The sequence below is a fragment of the Rhopilema esculentum genome, chromosome 17 (assembly GCF_057945365.1).
Source record: "Rhopilema esculentum isolate cy_ngs chromosome 17, ASM5794536v1, whole genome shotgun sequence".
NCBI lineage: Eukaryota > Metazoa > Cnidaria > Scyphozoa > Rhizostomeae > Rhizostomatidae > Rhopilema > Rhopilema esculentum.
Window position 1 is genome coordinate 274,215 of NC_142831.1, and position 17,781 is coordinate 291,995.

At 38.7% G+C, this 17,781-nt stretch overlaps 2 protein-coding genes across 3 annotated transcripts in view; one reads left to right on the plus strand and one right to left on the minus strand.

The window, feature by feature from the left end:
* The window catches only part of LOC135683353 (EF-hand calcium-binding domain-containing protein 6), a 61,105-nt gene that overhangs the window by 21,165 nt on the left and 22,159 nt on the right, over positions 1-17,781 (minus strand). For both annotated transcript variants that reach the window (XM_089113522.1, XM_065198588.2), the window contains 8 exons: positions 16,566-16,666; positions 15,769-15,917; positions 15,337-15,447; positions 14,218-14,338; positions 13,673-13,843; positions 11,468-11,542; positions 10,985-11,145; positions 10,605-10,671 (listed from right to left, as the gene is read on the minus strand). In XM_089113522.1, coding sequence (XP_088969648.1) covers positions 10,605-10,671; positions 10,985-11,145; positions 11,468-11,542; positions 13,673-13,843; positions 14,218-14,338; positions 15,337-15,447; positions 15,769-15,917; positions 16,566-16,666 — 956 coding nt within the window. The remainder of the gene's footprint in view (positions 1-10,604; positions 10,672-10,984; positions 11,146-11,467; positions 11,543-13,672; positions 13,844-14,217; positions 14,339-15,336; positions 15,448-15,768; positions 15,918-16,565; positions 16,667-17,781) is intronic.
* LOC135682814 (uncharacterized) lies at positions 6,089-10,603 on the plus strand. The gene is made up of 2 exons (XM_065197869.2): positions 6,089-7,233; positions 9,360-10,603. Exons 1-2 carry the CDS (start codon positions 6,175-6,177, stop codon positions 10,320-10,322), a joined length of 2,022 nt encoding a protein of 673 aa, XP_065053941.2. The 5' UTR covers positions 6,089-6,174; the 3' UTR covers positions 10,323-10,603.

The window sequence follows — 17,781 nt, forward strand, 5'->3', positions numbered from 1 at the left end:
CCTCACTGAAAGCGAGAGAATAAAGCCGACTGGAGGTTTGATTAAAATGTCTGGTCCGCCAAAGAAATCAAGAACTCTTGAATCATTCTTCTCAAAAAGTAGCCGCACCAGTTCAGTTGGAGATAACCCTGAAATCTCTAAAACATGTGAAACTACCACTTGCCAAGAATTTGAATCAAAATCTACTGGTGAAGAATTCGACACACAAAGCCAAGTTGCGGTAGTCCAGGATTGTCCTGAAGAGGAAACACACCCAGACCTCTGTTGTATGGCGACACAAGTAAATGTTGCAATATCTGATAGATATGACATTGGTAGAGCTATAATGAAAACAAAACGAGGAGAACAGCTGACAGATAACGAAAGGGAAGCATATTTATCGAAGAGGTGGGTGCCGCAGAGAAGGGATGAATATCCATTTTCTGAAAAGAAAAAACCAAAGAATCAGCTCATGGTTGGTATGTCCTCGACAACGAAGCGTTTTCTGGGTGAAAATCACTTGAAAACCTTCCCCTGGCTAGCTGTCAGCAGAGAGCCAAAATGTTGCGGTGCTTGGTGTGTTTATTGCGTTTTATTCAAGACGTGCGAGAGTGGAGGTGGAAGAGGTGCACAATACGGAGGTGGAGCAGGCCAGTCAATGGGCAAACTTGTTAACAAGCCTCTTGTAAACTTTTCAGACTTGACAGGGAAAAATGGAGCCCTCACAAGTCACCAAGAAACATCTTTTCATAAGACATGTGCCATAAAGTACACGGAGTTCTTGAGCCGTGCAACACCTGGGAGTGAGAAGGACGTTCGATCAATAATGAACATTGAAAGGCAGAAAGAGATTGAAAGAAACAGGACTGCGCTGGTTCCCATCATCGACACCCTTCTAACATGCGCCAGGCAAAATATTGCGCTTAGAGGCCATCGTGATGATGGACCAGTAGATTCAACTGGGATGGAACCCAAGCACAATGATGGAAACTTCAGGGCATTGCTGCGATTGAGAGTACGGGGAGGAGATACAAACTTGAAAGATCACTTGAAATCTTGCAAACGCAATGCTTCTTTGGTAAGCAAAACGATACAAAACGAGCTAATTGCCTGTGCAGGAAATATTGTCAAAGAGGACATAGTAAGAGATGTAAAAAATGCAAAATTCTGGACAATAATGGCCGACGAAACCCAAGATTGTGCGAAACGAGAACAGTTGGTCATTGCAATTCGTTACGTTGACACAAAAAATGTGCCAAAAATTATCAAAGAAGAACCGGTCGCAATTTTAGACCTGATTGCAGACATAAAAAGCAGTGACCAATCAGATGAAACAGAGCACAATGAAATTAAGCTATGTGGCAAGGCAATAGGGGAGACTCTACTCCGCCATATAAGTGAGCTTGGGTTGGATTTGCAGTACCTCGTTGGTCAAGGATATGATGGTGCTGCATCGATGTCCAGTGAGCGAGTTGGTGTTTGCTCCTTTATCAAATCTGCTGCGCCACTCGCTGACTACTTCCACTGCTGCATGCACGCGCTAAATCTAAGTTGTTCTCGAGCCGCAAAGATACCAGCAATCAGACATTGCATGGATGACATCAAAGATATCAACAATTTCTTCAAGCATGCGAAAAGAAACAGCTATTTGCAAGCAGTCATAGCACGAGAATCAATTGAAGAGCTTCAGCGACGGCAGTTGGTGACCCTCTGTGAAACAAGATTTGTCGAAAGACATGAATCAGTTTTGGTTGCACGACAGCTTTTGCCTTACATCGTTGTGTGCTTGGAGGAAATGCTCGCTTGGGACTCATTAGATACAAGAAAAGATGCCAGGAGATTGTTAAAAAGTTTGCAAGACCCTCAGTTCCTTGTAGCGCTAGTATTGGCCGAGAAAGTGTCTGCTGTACTTCGCCCAGTGTCCCGTTCTTTGCAACAAATTGGTAGCGATCTTGTGAAAGCAATGTCGACGATTTCTGCGACACAGTCAAAGCTTTACACGTGGCGTAAAGGTGAAGAAAATGAGTTTGCTTCGATGTTTGAAGAGGCAATGCTTCTTGGCGAAAATATTGGAGTGACCAGAGAAGAGATGCACGCAATTCCTCGAGCAGTCAGTCAATCCAGGTTCAGATCAAATGCAGGTGAAGCCAATCAAAAAGCCATTGATTATTATCGTATCAATGTGTTTTTACCTCTTCTTGATGAAGTGGCTGGAGATATGAAAGCAAGATTTGGTCCCCATCAGCAGAAGATTGCGACGCTTACAAGAATTCTGCCTTGTTTCGTCAAAGAATCAACTTGGCAAGATATTTTGCCTGCAGCACTAAAATACGGAGTCTTTTTAGACCCCTTGTCCATTGTTGAAGGAGAGTATGAAATTTGGAAGCAGCAATGGCTGTCACGTGGAACAAGTACAGTAGCAAATACCGCTATCGGCGCTTTAGGCGACTGCCAAGGTGATGTATTTCCTAATTTGCATACATTACTCAACATTCTCACTGTGCTACCGGTGACAACAGCAGAACCCGAACGACTATTTTCTAAACTGAATAGTACCCTGACAGCAATTCGGTCAACAATGTCTGAGGAGAGATTAGAATCCCTACTTCTTCTGCAAGTTCACCGTGACAGAACACCAACGAGCGATAAACTCATTGACTCATTCGCAGCATTAAAATCAAGACGAATCCCATTAAAGCTGTAAGTAGTTAAAAGATGGACAAAATGACGTTGCTATCATATCGCAATACTCAACATTGAAACACACCACTTCTCGCGCAAAATGAGCTCGCATGTAGCTTTTCGTTTCAAAGGCAAAATCTCCGATAACGTTTTTGCTACGATATAGCTACTTCCTTTTCAAATTCTTTTCTGAATATATTGACATCAGTTGGGATCACTGATTTCCACAAAATTACTCAATCAAAGCTCTCATGTTTCTATGCTCGCAGTTAGTGTTCTCATGTAATGTAATAAGTAATTTTGGTTTGTTAGTTATATAAACAACTAGTTTCTTGTTATGCAAAAACTTTTACCTTATCAATTTACATGTTTAGTTAATGTATTTACTGTCTTTTCATTCAAAGTTTCTCGTTGTCGAATCGTTTGGGGGGGGGGCCATGGCCCCCCCGGCCCCCCCTGTAGATCCGCCAATGGTGGCGGAACCATGGGGAGATGGAGGAGACTATTTATTCTATTTACCCACCCATTTATTCAGAAATATGGTCCATGAGATAGTAAAAAATTGGATAAGGTAATTGATTGTGGAGGAAGGTGAAATGCTAGAACGTTTTCTTCATCTTCAGAAACACATTTTTGATCTCCAGCCATCTTGCATGTACATTTGCCAGCATGCCTTCATTACCAAGCCAGCTAGACCAGAATCTGCCATTTTCCTTACTCGTCACAAAAAGTACTTGGGAGGAATCTTCTTTAAGAGATCAGTGGTAGGAATAGGAGGATATTTGTCCATAGTATCAAAGAGTTTGCAAAAATATTGAAATCACACCGCTTTTTAATGCTTATACCGATCAGTTTATAAAACGACTTTCAGTGAGACTTGATTTCTCTAGGAATAGAACTTCCGCATGCTCTCTAGATCCTTTTTCGAGACAGCAAACACGAAGAAATGTTCTAGAGTTTTTCCGGCATAGAATTGATATTTGATCATAGGATTGTCAAAACCGAGGTCACCAGCAAGAGTGAAGTAAGCAGTGACAAATTCCTTCCGGTTTTTGCCAATTCGAATTCGTCGCAAAAATACACTGCGCAAGCGTTGTATAAATTTCCATGCTACAGACGTATTGGCCTCATAAGCCACTCACGGATCCATAGATAACAACATTTCTATCATTTATTTTTTATCTCTTTCTATTATATTCTTGTTGTCATTGTCATATTCGATCACGAATTGACGAACATCAATTTTCCAAACACAACTCTGTCAACTCGGTTGTTTCGAAGATTATTCAAGCCTCCTTTGACCTATCACATATTGGATGGCATATGTCAGAAATATGCACCAATAAGGGGCTCCCTTGAACTTTCGCAAATAAAAACTGAAATGAACGAGTAGAGTTTATCTTAACTGCTAGCAATACAAATGCCATGGAATATATGTAGCAATTCTGGCAGAAATTGAAGCTTAATCAAATCGTTTACTTTTAAATATCAATGATATTTATATTTCTAATATCCGGCATTCTCTGATAGCTTTCAAAGATGGCTGGGTTTTTTCCCTTAAAAGGGGTACTTTGAATGGTTTAATAGTGACCGCCGGGGGCTGAAGATTAATAAAGATTTACGATCCTATCAACACAGCGCTAATAAAGGATTCCAACATTAACATTTCGGTATTATATCTTAAAGGGGTTTCCGTAAAGGTAAGATATTCCACTAAGAGATCCAGTGCACGAATTGAATTGCAACTGAAACCGAAATTGTTTTCCTCAAGTGGGCTGGCTTACCGGGCTTACCTAGGCGATGCTTCGTGGCAAGTGAGAAAGACCTCACTTGAGTGGCATAAAAATTTCCAAGAAGAACAAGATCCAGGCAGGGGTTATACCCCAAGACCCCAAGCCACTGAAGCCCTGCCCATGTACGTTATCCCGCCTAAAAGGGCTATCCCGCTCGGGAGGGCTATCCTGCCTGGGAGGGCTATCCTGCCTGAGAGGGCCATCCTGCCTGGGAGGGCTATCCTGCCTGGGAGAACTATCCCGCTCGGGAGGGCTATTCTGCCTGAGGGAGCTATCCTGCCTAGGAGGGCTATCCCGCTCGGGAGGGCTATCCTGCCTGGGAGGGCTATCCTGCCTGAGAGGGCCATCCTGCCTGGGAGGGCTATCCTGCATGGGAGGACAATCCCGCTCGGGAGGGCTATTCTGCCTGGGGGAACTATCCTGCCTAGGAGGGCTATCCTGCCTGGGAGGGCTATCCTGCCTGGGAGGAGTATCCTGCATGAGAGGGCCATCCCACCTGAGAGGGTTATCTCGCCTGAGTCTCTCCTAATAGTCACTTAAAATTTATTTCAGTGCATAGGTAATATTTATTGATAAAACTTGATAGGAAAGCAGAATTTTTCAGAAAACGAATTTTGGGTAAATTATGATAGAAAAATGATGATCAGATGATAGAAAAAAGTAAAAAAATTGAAGCATGGATAGATTTTTTAGATTTTTTTTGGTATTACAAAAGAGGATGCTGGCGCTTCTTTGTTTCAGAGAATCTAATGAAATAAATTCCCTACGTAAAAAGTAAATAGTGCTATGAAAACAATTCCGTTGGCACAATTTTTTTAAAGTCGGATTGGCGTTTTTGCCATTTCCCCACACATGATGGAATAGACATGATTCTGCGGTTTGCCGGATGTCTTCTTCCCTTAACTACCAGGTCTTGAAACTAGCACCTATAAGAATATGCGGTAGACAGCAAACCAATAGAATTTCTCCTTCATGGAAATTCGTTATTTTCGTTCCAGTCATATGCTGTCTATGAGTCAAAGGAACGTCTCGTCATTTGCGGCTTTCAAGACCTTCCTGTTATTGTTGTGCCTTTCAAACTTCATTGCTTCGAATGGGAATACCAAAAGCTTCTTGTTTTTGGTTTGGGAATGATGTAATATTAGCTATCAGTTGTAACAAACCTCAAGCAAGAAAAATCATCTGCCACTAAGTTTACAATTTATCTCGTTGACAGCGCGGTTTGTACTTTATAGGGGCTGTGCCATGATAAGAACCTTTAGGACTTCTACTTGTGAAATCATGGACATTTGAAATGGAACAGAACATCCTTCTCTGAATCCTTGTGATATTCAAGCGATATTTAAGTTAGTTTGGCGATAGTTTCATTTTACTTATCTTCTTTACTGCCGAAATTGTTGGAATACCTTCTCAAAATCCTCACAGATTTAAAATGGCTTCCCTTTCCCCGTTGCAATGTTGCTAAATATCAAACTGCACTTTATTTGAATGTGTCCTACGTTATCTCTGCCAAAGCAGCGAAGGTGGGCGGCAACCCAGAAAAAGTCCAATAAACTTCTTGGGGAATGAGGAGATACTACAAAATGCTTTCAGGGGCGAATTTGATATCTTTGGCTATCATTGGTTGATAAAATAAACAACTTGTTTTATTTCACGGGCTTCTATATTTCTTTGTCTGTAGTCTATATCATGCCTATATTTGTTAAACCATCCTAACACAATGCATGTCATGAGTTCAGGTCCTGGACCTTCTTTAATAGGAAAACCAACGCAGAAACTGTTTGGAACAACGCCTCCTTTTTCAGGTTGGAAAGAAAAACAGAGGACTATGGGTGCCTGCATATATAACCTTGATGTGGCAGCATGGTTGGCATTTTTCTTAGGAACAGTTAATTTAGTACAAGCTCTGATCGCAACGGTTGGAAATCTCGCCGTATTCGTCATCTTCATGAAGACCCCACGACTCCGCACGCGGTCAAACTATTGCCTTATGTCACTCGCTGCGACAGATCTGTTGGTAGGGATTGTACTGGAGCCTTTGCATGTGGTACAGTTCTTTTCTTCCGAGCATCGCAACAACTGCGGGCTCAACACCGTGCGTCGATTTCTCTCTACCTTACTGATGGGGGCTTCCATCGGCTCCATCGCAGTAATCAGTTACGACCGCTACATACACCTGTCACAGACCGTCAACTACATCCAGTACATGCCAAAGAAGAAAGTAGTACTCTTGCTGGTCCTGTGTTGGGTAGGCCCTTTGGTCATCCCAGCCTTCCGCTTTGCAAGTGAAGTGGCATACAAAGTCTTCGTTGTGCTGTACATTATCGGTGTGCTTGCCATAATGGTAACCTGCTACGTATTCATAATCAAAATTGTGAAAAATCGCGGACGACTCCTTTCTAACTCGGCTGACAGCGGAATACGGAATACTGCTGACATCAAAGCGCACATGAGAGCAGCAAAGGCAGTCATCCTCATTATATCGTTCTTCGTCGCCACATTTGCGCCGCTCGCAGTTTATCATCTTGTTACTGCCATCGGTGGTCTCGTAACGACCAAACTGGTTATGTCAGACGTGGAAAGAGAGGTTGGCTACGCAGTTCTCATGACCCTCGGTATGGCTAATTCAGGTGTTAACCCTATCATTTACTACCTTCGTATTCCCGAATTCCGATCAACCATGAAGAGATACATTGGTTCTTTTATGCCTAACTTTGTGACAGTGGAAACAAGCGAGACGAAAAGCGACACAAAGGATTCCCGGATAATTGAAGACCAAATCTAAACTGACTGAAGGGACATGTTGTTTATTGCCCTAGCCCAATGGCCTGCTGACCAATTTTTATTCCTGCCGATCGTTCAATTATTTTTAAAATACTTTTACTTTGATATCAATTATTGTATATTCAGATTTAAGTTCTTAGTGTTTCTACCTTTTTTCATACAAGGCAGTTTGGAAAATAGCTAAGGTATTTAATTGACAACTTTACCCTCTTCATAGTCGTATGAAGAGCTCATAAAACGTTACACCATAAAAGTTATCCAGAAGAAATTCAATCTAATTAATTTCAAACTTCACTCCTTTAACTTCACTTCACTCAATTTTATACATTTGAAACAGCTTGTTTGGAAATTGTTTATTGTCAGTATGTGGTCTCTGTTTATATGCATACGATGTAATGGAAACTGGCTGCAGTATTGTGGTGAAACAGGCGAATGTGGCTAATGTGGTGCTCTTTTTTTCTCATGTAAAGATATGAACTTTAATGTTTACGTTTGTATATTGAATTGAATTTGATCGTAACATGTTCGTGACTTTACAGTGATAAGTAATGTCGTACAAATATAGTGATGTTTGTTCAAGTATAATCGGCGTCCTATTGTATTGAACTGTAATTAAGGCTTTCTTTTAAGTTGCTTTGACTTGATTAAAGTTCAGTTCATTAAGAGAAGCACTCGAAGAAACACGTTGCCTATCTCTCTCGCATCTCTCTGCCGAACCTAACGCATACCGTTACACTCATGATCTAACGCATGATCTTGCTCTTCATGTCGATGAACTAAGCGAGATTTTTTGATCCAGTAGAATAGCATCTTGAATATTTTTATTTATAAAATTATAAATTGAAGTAGATTTTACTGCAAAAAAATTATTTGGCTTGCAGTAAAATTCCTACCCGGAGCTGTAACATTCCTACCCGGAGCTGTAACATTCCTACCCAGAGCTGTAACATTCCTACCCGGAGCTGTAACATTCATACCCAGAGCTGTAACATTCCTACCTACTCCACTCAAGGTCTTGCGGCTGCGGGCGAGTTTGCCAATTACTCAGGCGATTCATTCTAGGGGCCCGCTATAATGGATATCGATACATCACCAAGAATAAGTTCTAGAGCCACATATGCAGAAATCATGCCACACCGATGTGGTGTCATTCCCCTACCCATATATTGTTTTCAGTCTGATTTTCTTCAACTTCGACCCTAAGAACAAATCCACAAACACCCAGCCTCAAAGAGTTTTAAAAATATCAAAAGCAGTCAGCCTGAACCTCAATTTCCTGGTTCTTATGGACAAGAAATAAGATCCTTTTCAAGCAGACAAACGTACAATTCTCTGGACATTTGGTTGCATTCCGGTTTTCATATTTTTAGTACCTCTGATAATAATTCACTTTTGTTCAAATTTGATAAGGAATCTATAATAAAATGAATAACTAGCGAAAAAGTCATTAATTTTTTGCAAAAAAAAATTTGAGACTTTACAGAGACATTGAGAAGCAGACACTTGAAATTGTCAATAGTTTTTTAAAGATTTCTACACACCGGTCACATTTCTACTCAAAAACCTTTCCTCCAATCCCATTCCCCTTCTAGCCCTCCCCTCAAGCCTTCCCTTCTAGTCTCTGCTCATGATCACAGTATCCTACGGACGTGCCAAGTCAATTTTTAAGTTCCAGGAACCTCTTAGAAATGAAAACTGAAACCAAAAGAACGCAGTACAAAGAAAATAAAGATATATTCAAACAAAACAGACAGGATATAATCCAGTAAAAGGATGTTTTTGAAAAGCGGCTTTTTGCCTTTGTTATAATCCAGCGGTCAGTTCCTATCTTTTCAGAAACGTCACAGGCTAAATAAAGAGATCAGTGACCCACTTCCAAAGGAAAGAGAAAGACCAACTGCAGCAGACGTCACAGGCTAAATAAATAGCTCAGTGAACCACTTCCAAAGGAAAGAGAAAGACCAACTGCAGCAGACTGAAAGCAATGTTTATCAAAACAAAAGGAAATGATTCACAAACCAAGATCGACAATTACAATAACAACAATTAACTCCAGTCTTGTTCACATGACCGAACAAGGAAGTCGAGTATATCAATAAATTCAGGCGCAGAGACACGTAGTTATTGGAGAGTTACCGATCGAAAGCAAGGATAATGGCGAACTGCATTTACAATTTGAATGTCGCACTTGAACTGCGATACTTTCTTGGATTCGTAAACCTTATTCAAGGACTCGCAGCAGCCATAGGCAACTTGCTTGTCTTTGTTGTTGTGTTCAAAAACAGGCGACTTAACACGCGCTCGAACGCCTTCCTACTCTCCCTTGCTGCCAGTGACTTGCTTGTTGGCTTCCTAGTCGAAACGATGCACGTGGTGCAGTTCTTTTCGCAAGATGCTCGAAACAACTGCAGTTTAAACATGGTTCGTAGGTATCTTTCTACTGTTTTTATGGGCGCTGCTATCGGGTCTATAGCTCTTATCAGTTATGACAGATGGATACATCTTAAAAGAACAGTTTGCTACAATGATTTCATGACGAAAAAGAAAGTTGTTCTCTTGATATCTATATGCTGGTTCATACCGATTGTGGTGCCCTTTGTACGATTTACAAGCGAGGTGGTGTACAGCACGATAATTTTGATCTACGTTACGGCCGCCATTTGCCTAGTAGCTACATGTTACGTCATCATCATCAGAATTGTGAAGGCAAAGGAAACTGCATTCCGTTCGAATGTCGAAGCGTCGATATCGACGAGAAAGGAAGCGAAGAACCATATCAAAGCAGCGAAGGCGATTGCGATTGTTATCACATTCATCTTGGTTACGTTTGTGCCAGTTTCACTTTACCATGGATTAACGGCGATTAACGGTTTCTCAGAAGGAGCTATTTCCATGGCAGCAGATACCAAAGAAACTGCTTATGCTGTACTCATGACAATTGCACTAGCAAATTCAGGGATAAATCCAATTATTTATTACCTCAGAATGCCCGAATTCAATATGACCTTCAAGAGAATTTTCGCTTGTTTCAGAAAAGAGGGCACAAACTCTTCCGATTACCGGATAACAGAGACTTCAAATTGAAAACATTAAAACATGAAACACTTAAAACATTCTTTGGTCCCTGTCATCTATGGGTACCCCTTCGACCACTTTCCGTACCCCCTCGACCCCTTCAGATAATTTTTTCTTTCAGAAAGCATCTTGTAAATCCGTTCTCTTATTAAGCAAATCTTGTATCTTACCTACAACGTTGTTTGAGTCAAATTTACTTTGAAAGCATTCGATGTTGCCTTTCAAAATTTAAATGTGCATCCTTGGGAAAGAACTGTATAAAGTTAAGAAAAATCAGGACTTTGAACTCACCAGGTTATTTAGAAACTCTTTGTATTGTATCCTGCCATCTCTGTTTTCGTCACATTTTCCCCATAACCTAAATAAAAGCTGAACATCAACGTTCGTGTAAGCCTTCTTATTGCAACCTCACATGCAGAAAATAAACTTTCAATTCACCTCACCAAGTGAAAGAGAGGTGTTGTAAAATTCATAAATAAGAGGTGCTGCTCCATTTCGTTAACACTAGTTATAAATGTCCAACAAGAAATCGACGTACGCAATAAAATTAGCAAACCTTCCATAGCTAAGTGGACAAAAGGAATCGATTCCAAAGAAAGCTTGAAGGCCTAAATCTAGAAAGGATCTTACTAATTCTACTAAACCCGTGTAAGAATTTGGTAGAAACATACTGCTGGAAATGCTCATCTGTCATAGAAAGGTGATAGCGGTTAAGCAAATTCATCATTTCATGTTTTGATATAAACCCATCAGCATTTTCATCAACCCTCATAAAAGCTTTCGCCATTGTTTTCCAATTATCCATTATTTTGTCGCGTAGTATTTCCTCTGCCTGAAACGGTAAAATTGATTCTAACCAAACTTGGTCTTAATAGCAAGATGAGAAGAAACTATTGAATCCTTGCAAAACGGTGGGTAATCAATACTGTGATTATTGAGGTGTCTTTTGGTGCATCAAATTGTGTATGGTGTGGACTATTTATTTGAATGGAAAAGCTAGGAAACAGACGGCAGTAACAAATCACAGGCAGTAAATTGATTCCAGCATTTGACAGTAGCATTGTAAAACATATTTACGATTCCATCTATATATCTTCTGGTAATAAATGTATGACGATGCACTAGCCTCGGCACTAGCAAGTTGCTAGACTTACCATTTGAGTGTTCATGGCAGCCAATGGCTTGGTCTGATTTAGTTTTCGTTCACCATTGAGCCAAGGATGAGCACCCTTATGGAAGTAAACACAAAAACTAAAATCTTATTATTCATAAATGCTAATTCTACATTCGCGGCCATCTGAAGCTGGAGGGGGGGGGGGGGGGAAGGGATATTGATAGCATCATGTCCCTTATGGTTTCAGCCTGTTTTCTCCATATCAGAGTTCCCTTTTCAGTAAATACTCGCTCCCCTAAATATTCATATCCTTCCGAAAGCCATAAAATACGTCGTCAAATAAGAATATTGTATTTTCTAAGTAAGAATTATTAAATCTCGTTTACGCTTGTATTCTGAGCTTATAAAATCGATGCTTGTAAATATTTCATTCCTTCATTTAATGTTGCCTGGTTGATAACGTAAAACTCAACTTTGGTAATACGAGAAAGCCCTACTACAATTATCAAAGAGACCGACCTGTCAAACTGAAATTTTCAAAACCTGGAGATTTGAGAATTTTTGTTGAGAAAAACAGGGTGATTTGGCCAAAAACAGGGAGATCCCTAGATTTTGTTGAATTTATAGACAACATACCTGTCAAAAAAAGTCATGTTGGAGTTAATGACAAACAGTTAATGACAACAATTATCATGGGTAGCGTCTTCCTAATGGCTTTTAACGTTTTCGTTAATTTGTAAACACCAACAAAAAGCTTTGTCGCGAAGGAAGTCACTTCAATCATTTTTGTTATAAGAAAACCTCTGCTGAAAGGGTTGTGTAAGTTTGCTGTTACTGCGTACGCTTATGTAACTGCGCATATCTTTTTATAACTAACTAGAGAATAATTAACCGTAATGCATTCAAAGTTCTTTTATATTGTGCCTTGAGAAATTTATCGTGTATTATATTTACTTAAATTATTTCTTTTTTATTGTTTTCCTGATACTAACTACAGTTTTTTTGTTTATTTTGATAACCATAGATTCGTTGACTAATTTTAACATATAAGGGTGTGTTTAAACTATTGGTTCAGTTATGGTTGTGAATTGTTGAAGTGTAGTAGTGATTTTGATTAATGAAATGTTTCCATATTTGAAACAAAGTTATCTCCTTGAAAGTTGGAATCTGTACCGCGGAACCAGTAATTATATTGTAAAGAAAGACAAGAAAAAACAGGGACTAAATCACGAGAAACCGGGAGACCGGGAGAAAGCAAGCTAAACCGGGAGAGTTGACAGGTCTGAAGAGGACAAGAAAAATTAGGCTTGCTATAGGAAAGACAGAAAAACCTGCAAGACCAAAAGGCGGGTTTCAGATCGAAATCTTCACAAATATTGCAAGGCTATAGACAATACATGGTTGCTACAAAGATTCATTTTGAACAAGGAACAATGATTTTCATATTGAATAGATATTGGTTTTGAAAGGGCAAGGAACAATTTAAAGTTGGCTGTTGAATTGCGTCTCAGCTAATAATTCACAACTTACATTAAGAAATTAATGACTGAAATAAAAATGAATTTCCTCAATGTTAGGAAGCAATTACAGCAATGAAGCGGAAAGTAAAAATGACTCAAGCATTTGTTTCTGTGGAAGAAAATAACATCAAAATTTCAAATGGTTTAACCTGAGGTTTAGGTTGAGTGGCAAAACGACGATATAATTCAAACGGAAGTTTTACTAATGCTAACCTTTTATCAATCACACCAGGAATATATAAAGTTACGTAGCAGAGGAAACCCTTTATTATATGAGGTATTGCAAATCCAAATTATACCTAGATTTTTACGCAATTTGGTGTATAGAAAAGGACGTTTCTATGTTGCTACTCAGAGTTCCACAGTTAATGCGATCAGATCACAGAGATAAAAAAATGAAACGTTCATTAAAAGTACTGCCATTTTGAATAATTGAAAATGAGGTGTAAATAAGTAGATTTTTCAATTCTTAGAAGTATGACAACTAGCAAAGTGGTACCCTGACCTTCTTGACTGGAGGGGGTGGCTGGTGGCATGCAGAAATGAAATTTTACCGAACTTGCTAAGTTTTCACTGTCCGTCAAGCCACTCTGCCACTTACTAACAACACTATTAGGTGTTATATTCCCCGTAGAATAAGCGTCACAAACACCCATGGCTAAACGAGTTTTCTTTTAGGAAATTCCATATAAAACTATGGAGAAAAACAAGATTGAATTATTTACCTTGCCTTCTTTGACTTCAAAGGTCTGCAAAAAGCCATGATAAGACACGTATCCCTTTCCTTCGGGGTCGACTCGATACATGAGCTGCTTAAATTGCTCGTCTGAGATTCGGAACGGGAAGGAATCGAGTATTTTTCTGAACTCCTTCCTTCGGACACGCCCATCCTTGTCCTAAAAGAAAAAAGGCATCAGAAAAAAACACCATCAAGCCAAAAGCCATATAAAATCCGAGAAAAGGATGCGTTATCTAGATGACAGTCTGACCCATTTCATTTGGTATAATTCCAGTCCAACAGAACTTAAGATATTAAAGACGTCTATGAATGTTTCTAGTAAAATGACATGCCCCCTGAGGAATGTAGGCCAAGCTAAGCTAACTAAAAACCTTTCTACGACATATGAGTGATTTCTATGAGGAGGCAGACTGGTTTGTCAATAGAATGGACCAGTACGAAATAGTAAAACGGGACAAAAACACATCATCCCTTTTTGTAGGCAAGGAAAGATAATTTTTGCACTTTGATTTCAAATTGCCATAAACTTACGTCATCGAATGCAAGAAACGCTCGTTTGATTGACGAGTAGCTGTTCATTATGTGACTGCGAAGCAGCTCCCAGACATCTTTCATTTCCAACGGCGATTCTGCCTCTCTGATAGGATTTACTCTGCGTAAAAAATTTTTTTCTTGAAATCCATATTTAACTCGCTTTAATGTCATATTTCAGTCTTAGAATGAAAGCAATTGAAGCTAATTTTTGGAAGCATTGTAATGCAATATATCTGCTTGTTACAGATTTTGATTAAAGCTTATGCCCAAAAGTTATTTTTCTACATCTTATGAAGCCAGTCAGATAATTCGTCTAATAAGGTTCAGTAAATGAAGTATCAAGAAGCAAAATAAATTGCCTTCATAATTGCAAAATAAACAACTTTAAATTTGCTGAATAACGTTCGAAGGCAACTTGACATCACAGTTTCTACCTTGTATATTATAATTTTCAGATACATAATTATAATGGAATCTATAAAGTAACAAGAGATAAATACTCAAAATCTCAAATACTCAAAATCCGAACCAAGATCGAAGATTTAAACAACTTTCTAATGATGCCCACCGAGAACGACAAAATTATTGACAAGGCATTCGGGTTGCATAGAGCTACCTCAGCTACCTCGTTACGACTTTGAGGTGTTGATGGTAAACAATAAATATTGAAAAACCAAAAAGGAAATTGTGTGTTTAGCAATCTAAAAGATACATAGCATCTAAGCATTTACGCAAAACCAATATGAATTAACTAAAACGTCGTTACGAGTATCAAAGTGAGGATTAATCAAAACTAACATGTGTCATGTGACTGTTAGTCATGTGACTCTACTTTATGATAAATGGGGTCAACATAGACATGCAATCACCTCTCCGTCATTAAATAATAGATTTATACTCTAAAAATTATACAGGGAAAAATCACTGAAAGAGCGGTGAAATGACATTTATCAAACACGAGAAAGCATATCTATGTTGACCCCATTTTATTTAGCTCAGACCAAATTTTATACAATAACAAGGTACATTTATCTGAAGCTAAATGGTGAAAAATTAAGAATCGCAGAATGTAACATGTTTTTGAACGGGACAGGAATCTTCAAAGAGTAAACTTACTTGTGACTGGGTTTTATTGGAATAGTTTGACCATTTCCTTCGTCGGGGGAATGTTTGAATTTGTCGAGAAAATGATCATACGGTATTTTATGTGTTGCTCTGATGCCACACCTGCGAGAGATAAAATCCATTTTCAAAGATTTGATATAGAGCGTGAGGCAGAAACTATGAGCATTATGCATTCCAAAAATCGTGAGAAACGTGCCAGAGAAAATAAAATGGAGTTGTTGTAACACTGCACGACATTTTATAAAAGAAAATACACAAAGACATATCATGGCGAACATGAAGAATCCGGAGAGGTCCATGTTTTGCTTGACGTCATATTTTTAGGAAAGCGTTCCCTGACCTTAAACAAGGAACAAAAAAGTTATTGGTCTGTATAAATATGGGGTCTTGAACTAGTATCAAAAAGAAAGGACGGGCACTTGCCTTTCCATTATCTGTGCAAACAGCTGGTCGGACATTTGAAAAACAAAATGAGTCAAGATTCTTTTCAATTCATCTAAGGTCACGCAGCCATCCTTCTTTTTGTCAAATGCAACGAACGCTCTTTTCAAATCCTTAAACTTTATCAAAACCTGAAATTGAAACAAATAAACACATAATGCAGGATGAACTTTAAGCGGATAAAATCATATCAATAATTTATAAAATTTATGTATATTATATATTTATGTATTGAAACGTGATTAGTTGCATAATGCAGCAATTTGATATTTTTCATTCAGTCATTCCACATTCATTTCAATAACAACTTTTTCCACCTGGATATATTCTGAAAATGGTTTTAAAGATAATCGACAGATATAAAAGTAGCCCATAAGTCAATCAATATTAGCCAAACAATGAGCATGTGAGTGGAGTCACATTCACTGATTGGTCGATTCTTGACTGTAAGATAGCCAATTCCCTTTAAAGATACAATCACTGCCAAAAGTCTTGGAGCACTAACGTAGGTTTACAAAGACAAATTCAGCCATCCCCCTCTCCCCCTAGGAACAATGTTGATTTACTATAGAAAAAAGAAAGGGGTTATGGAGTACGCTTTTTCTTGCGGATTGTTTGATATTGTTCTATACTTTCAACATTGTTTTGGGGGGAAAGGGGGCGGAAATGGTAGTATTCATGAAAACAAATGAAAAATAGAAAAGCACAGCGCAAAATGTTAGGTGTTCCAAGTTATTTTTTGGCAGTAATTGTAGCATTTAAGAAGCAATAGCAGCTACCTTCTCTCTAAATTTCCTTTCGATTTGTCCCATCGATAATCCTTGTAAGTCGTTGGCGATGACGCGGTTTGATTGTCGGCTGTTTGACTGATCGAGGAACACTAAAATGAAAAATATTATGAGTTAAGCGCCTTCGGAGCTACTGCAATCTTTGCAGGCAAACAACATGGGTAATTCATAAACGACAAGGCGAAGGATCTCTCAGCTACCAAAGGAACTTGATATAACAATTTTTTTATCAACTCGATACATCAAATCTCTTCATCGCAACAACATTAACAACAGAGAAAATGTGACCGAACTTAACTTCAATGCCAACAGTTCTTGCCTCTATGTCGCATTTTTGAAATAGGCATTTGCTATTTGAACAATGAAAAATGTTATGCAAATCCCTTCAAAATGGCAATGCTGGCAGAGAGTTTTTGATAAACCTCTATATTTACCAGAGTGGGTATTCGTTATCAAATTTTGCTCAGTTACAAATATAAGATCAGACTCTTAGAAAGAAAGTCTCAATTTATATTTTGAACAAAAACATAGAGTGAAAATTTAATAAACAAACATTTAACATAAAAACAAACATTTAATAAACATCAATGCTTTCTAACAACCGAGGGAAAAATGGAATCAGGAAAGTTGGTAATGGTGGGTTGAGAAGATAACGATAGAATTAGACTTGAATGATCATCATTGGTTCAAATTGTTCAAATTGTTCATAACGTAACTAAAAGCACAGTGAACAAAAGGATAAAAATTTTGTGATTTTATTCTTGCGAGACTAAAAACGGAAAGCAAACAAAAAAGGTATCGAAATTTGCGTAAATCGAGTTTACAAAGCATAAATCTACCACGAAAATGGCGAAAAATATCACAACAATTTCTTTAATCACCCTATTGGATCGAATAAAGCTGAAAAAGAGGAGCACGTGGTTTAGAATTATTCTTTCTTTAAGCTACCCTGACAAATTCTACTCAATTATCTTCGTAATATTGCTTTTACCGTTCTATCTTTCTTTGACAATTTTTGGAATTGTTGCAACTATGATTGTTACTTAACTTTAAAAGAAATTACTTTTGGCTGTATGCTTTGTTTGTTTATGTCAGTTTTGGGGTACACACCAACAAAACCATCGAAGCTGTGTTGGAAGAAAGGGCTTGACCAACTGAAGGCAGCATTAACCGTGCAGTCCCTTCTTCTACACTTTCTTTTATAAAA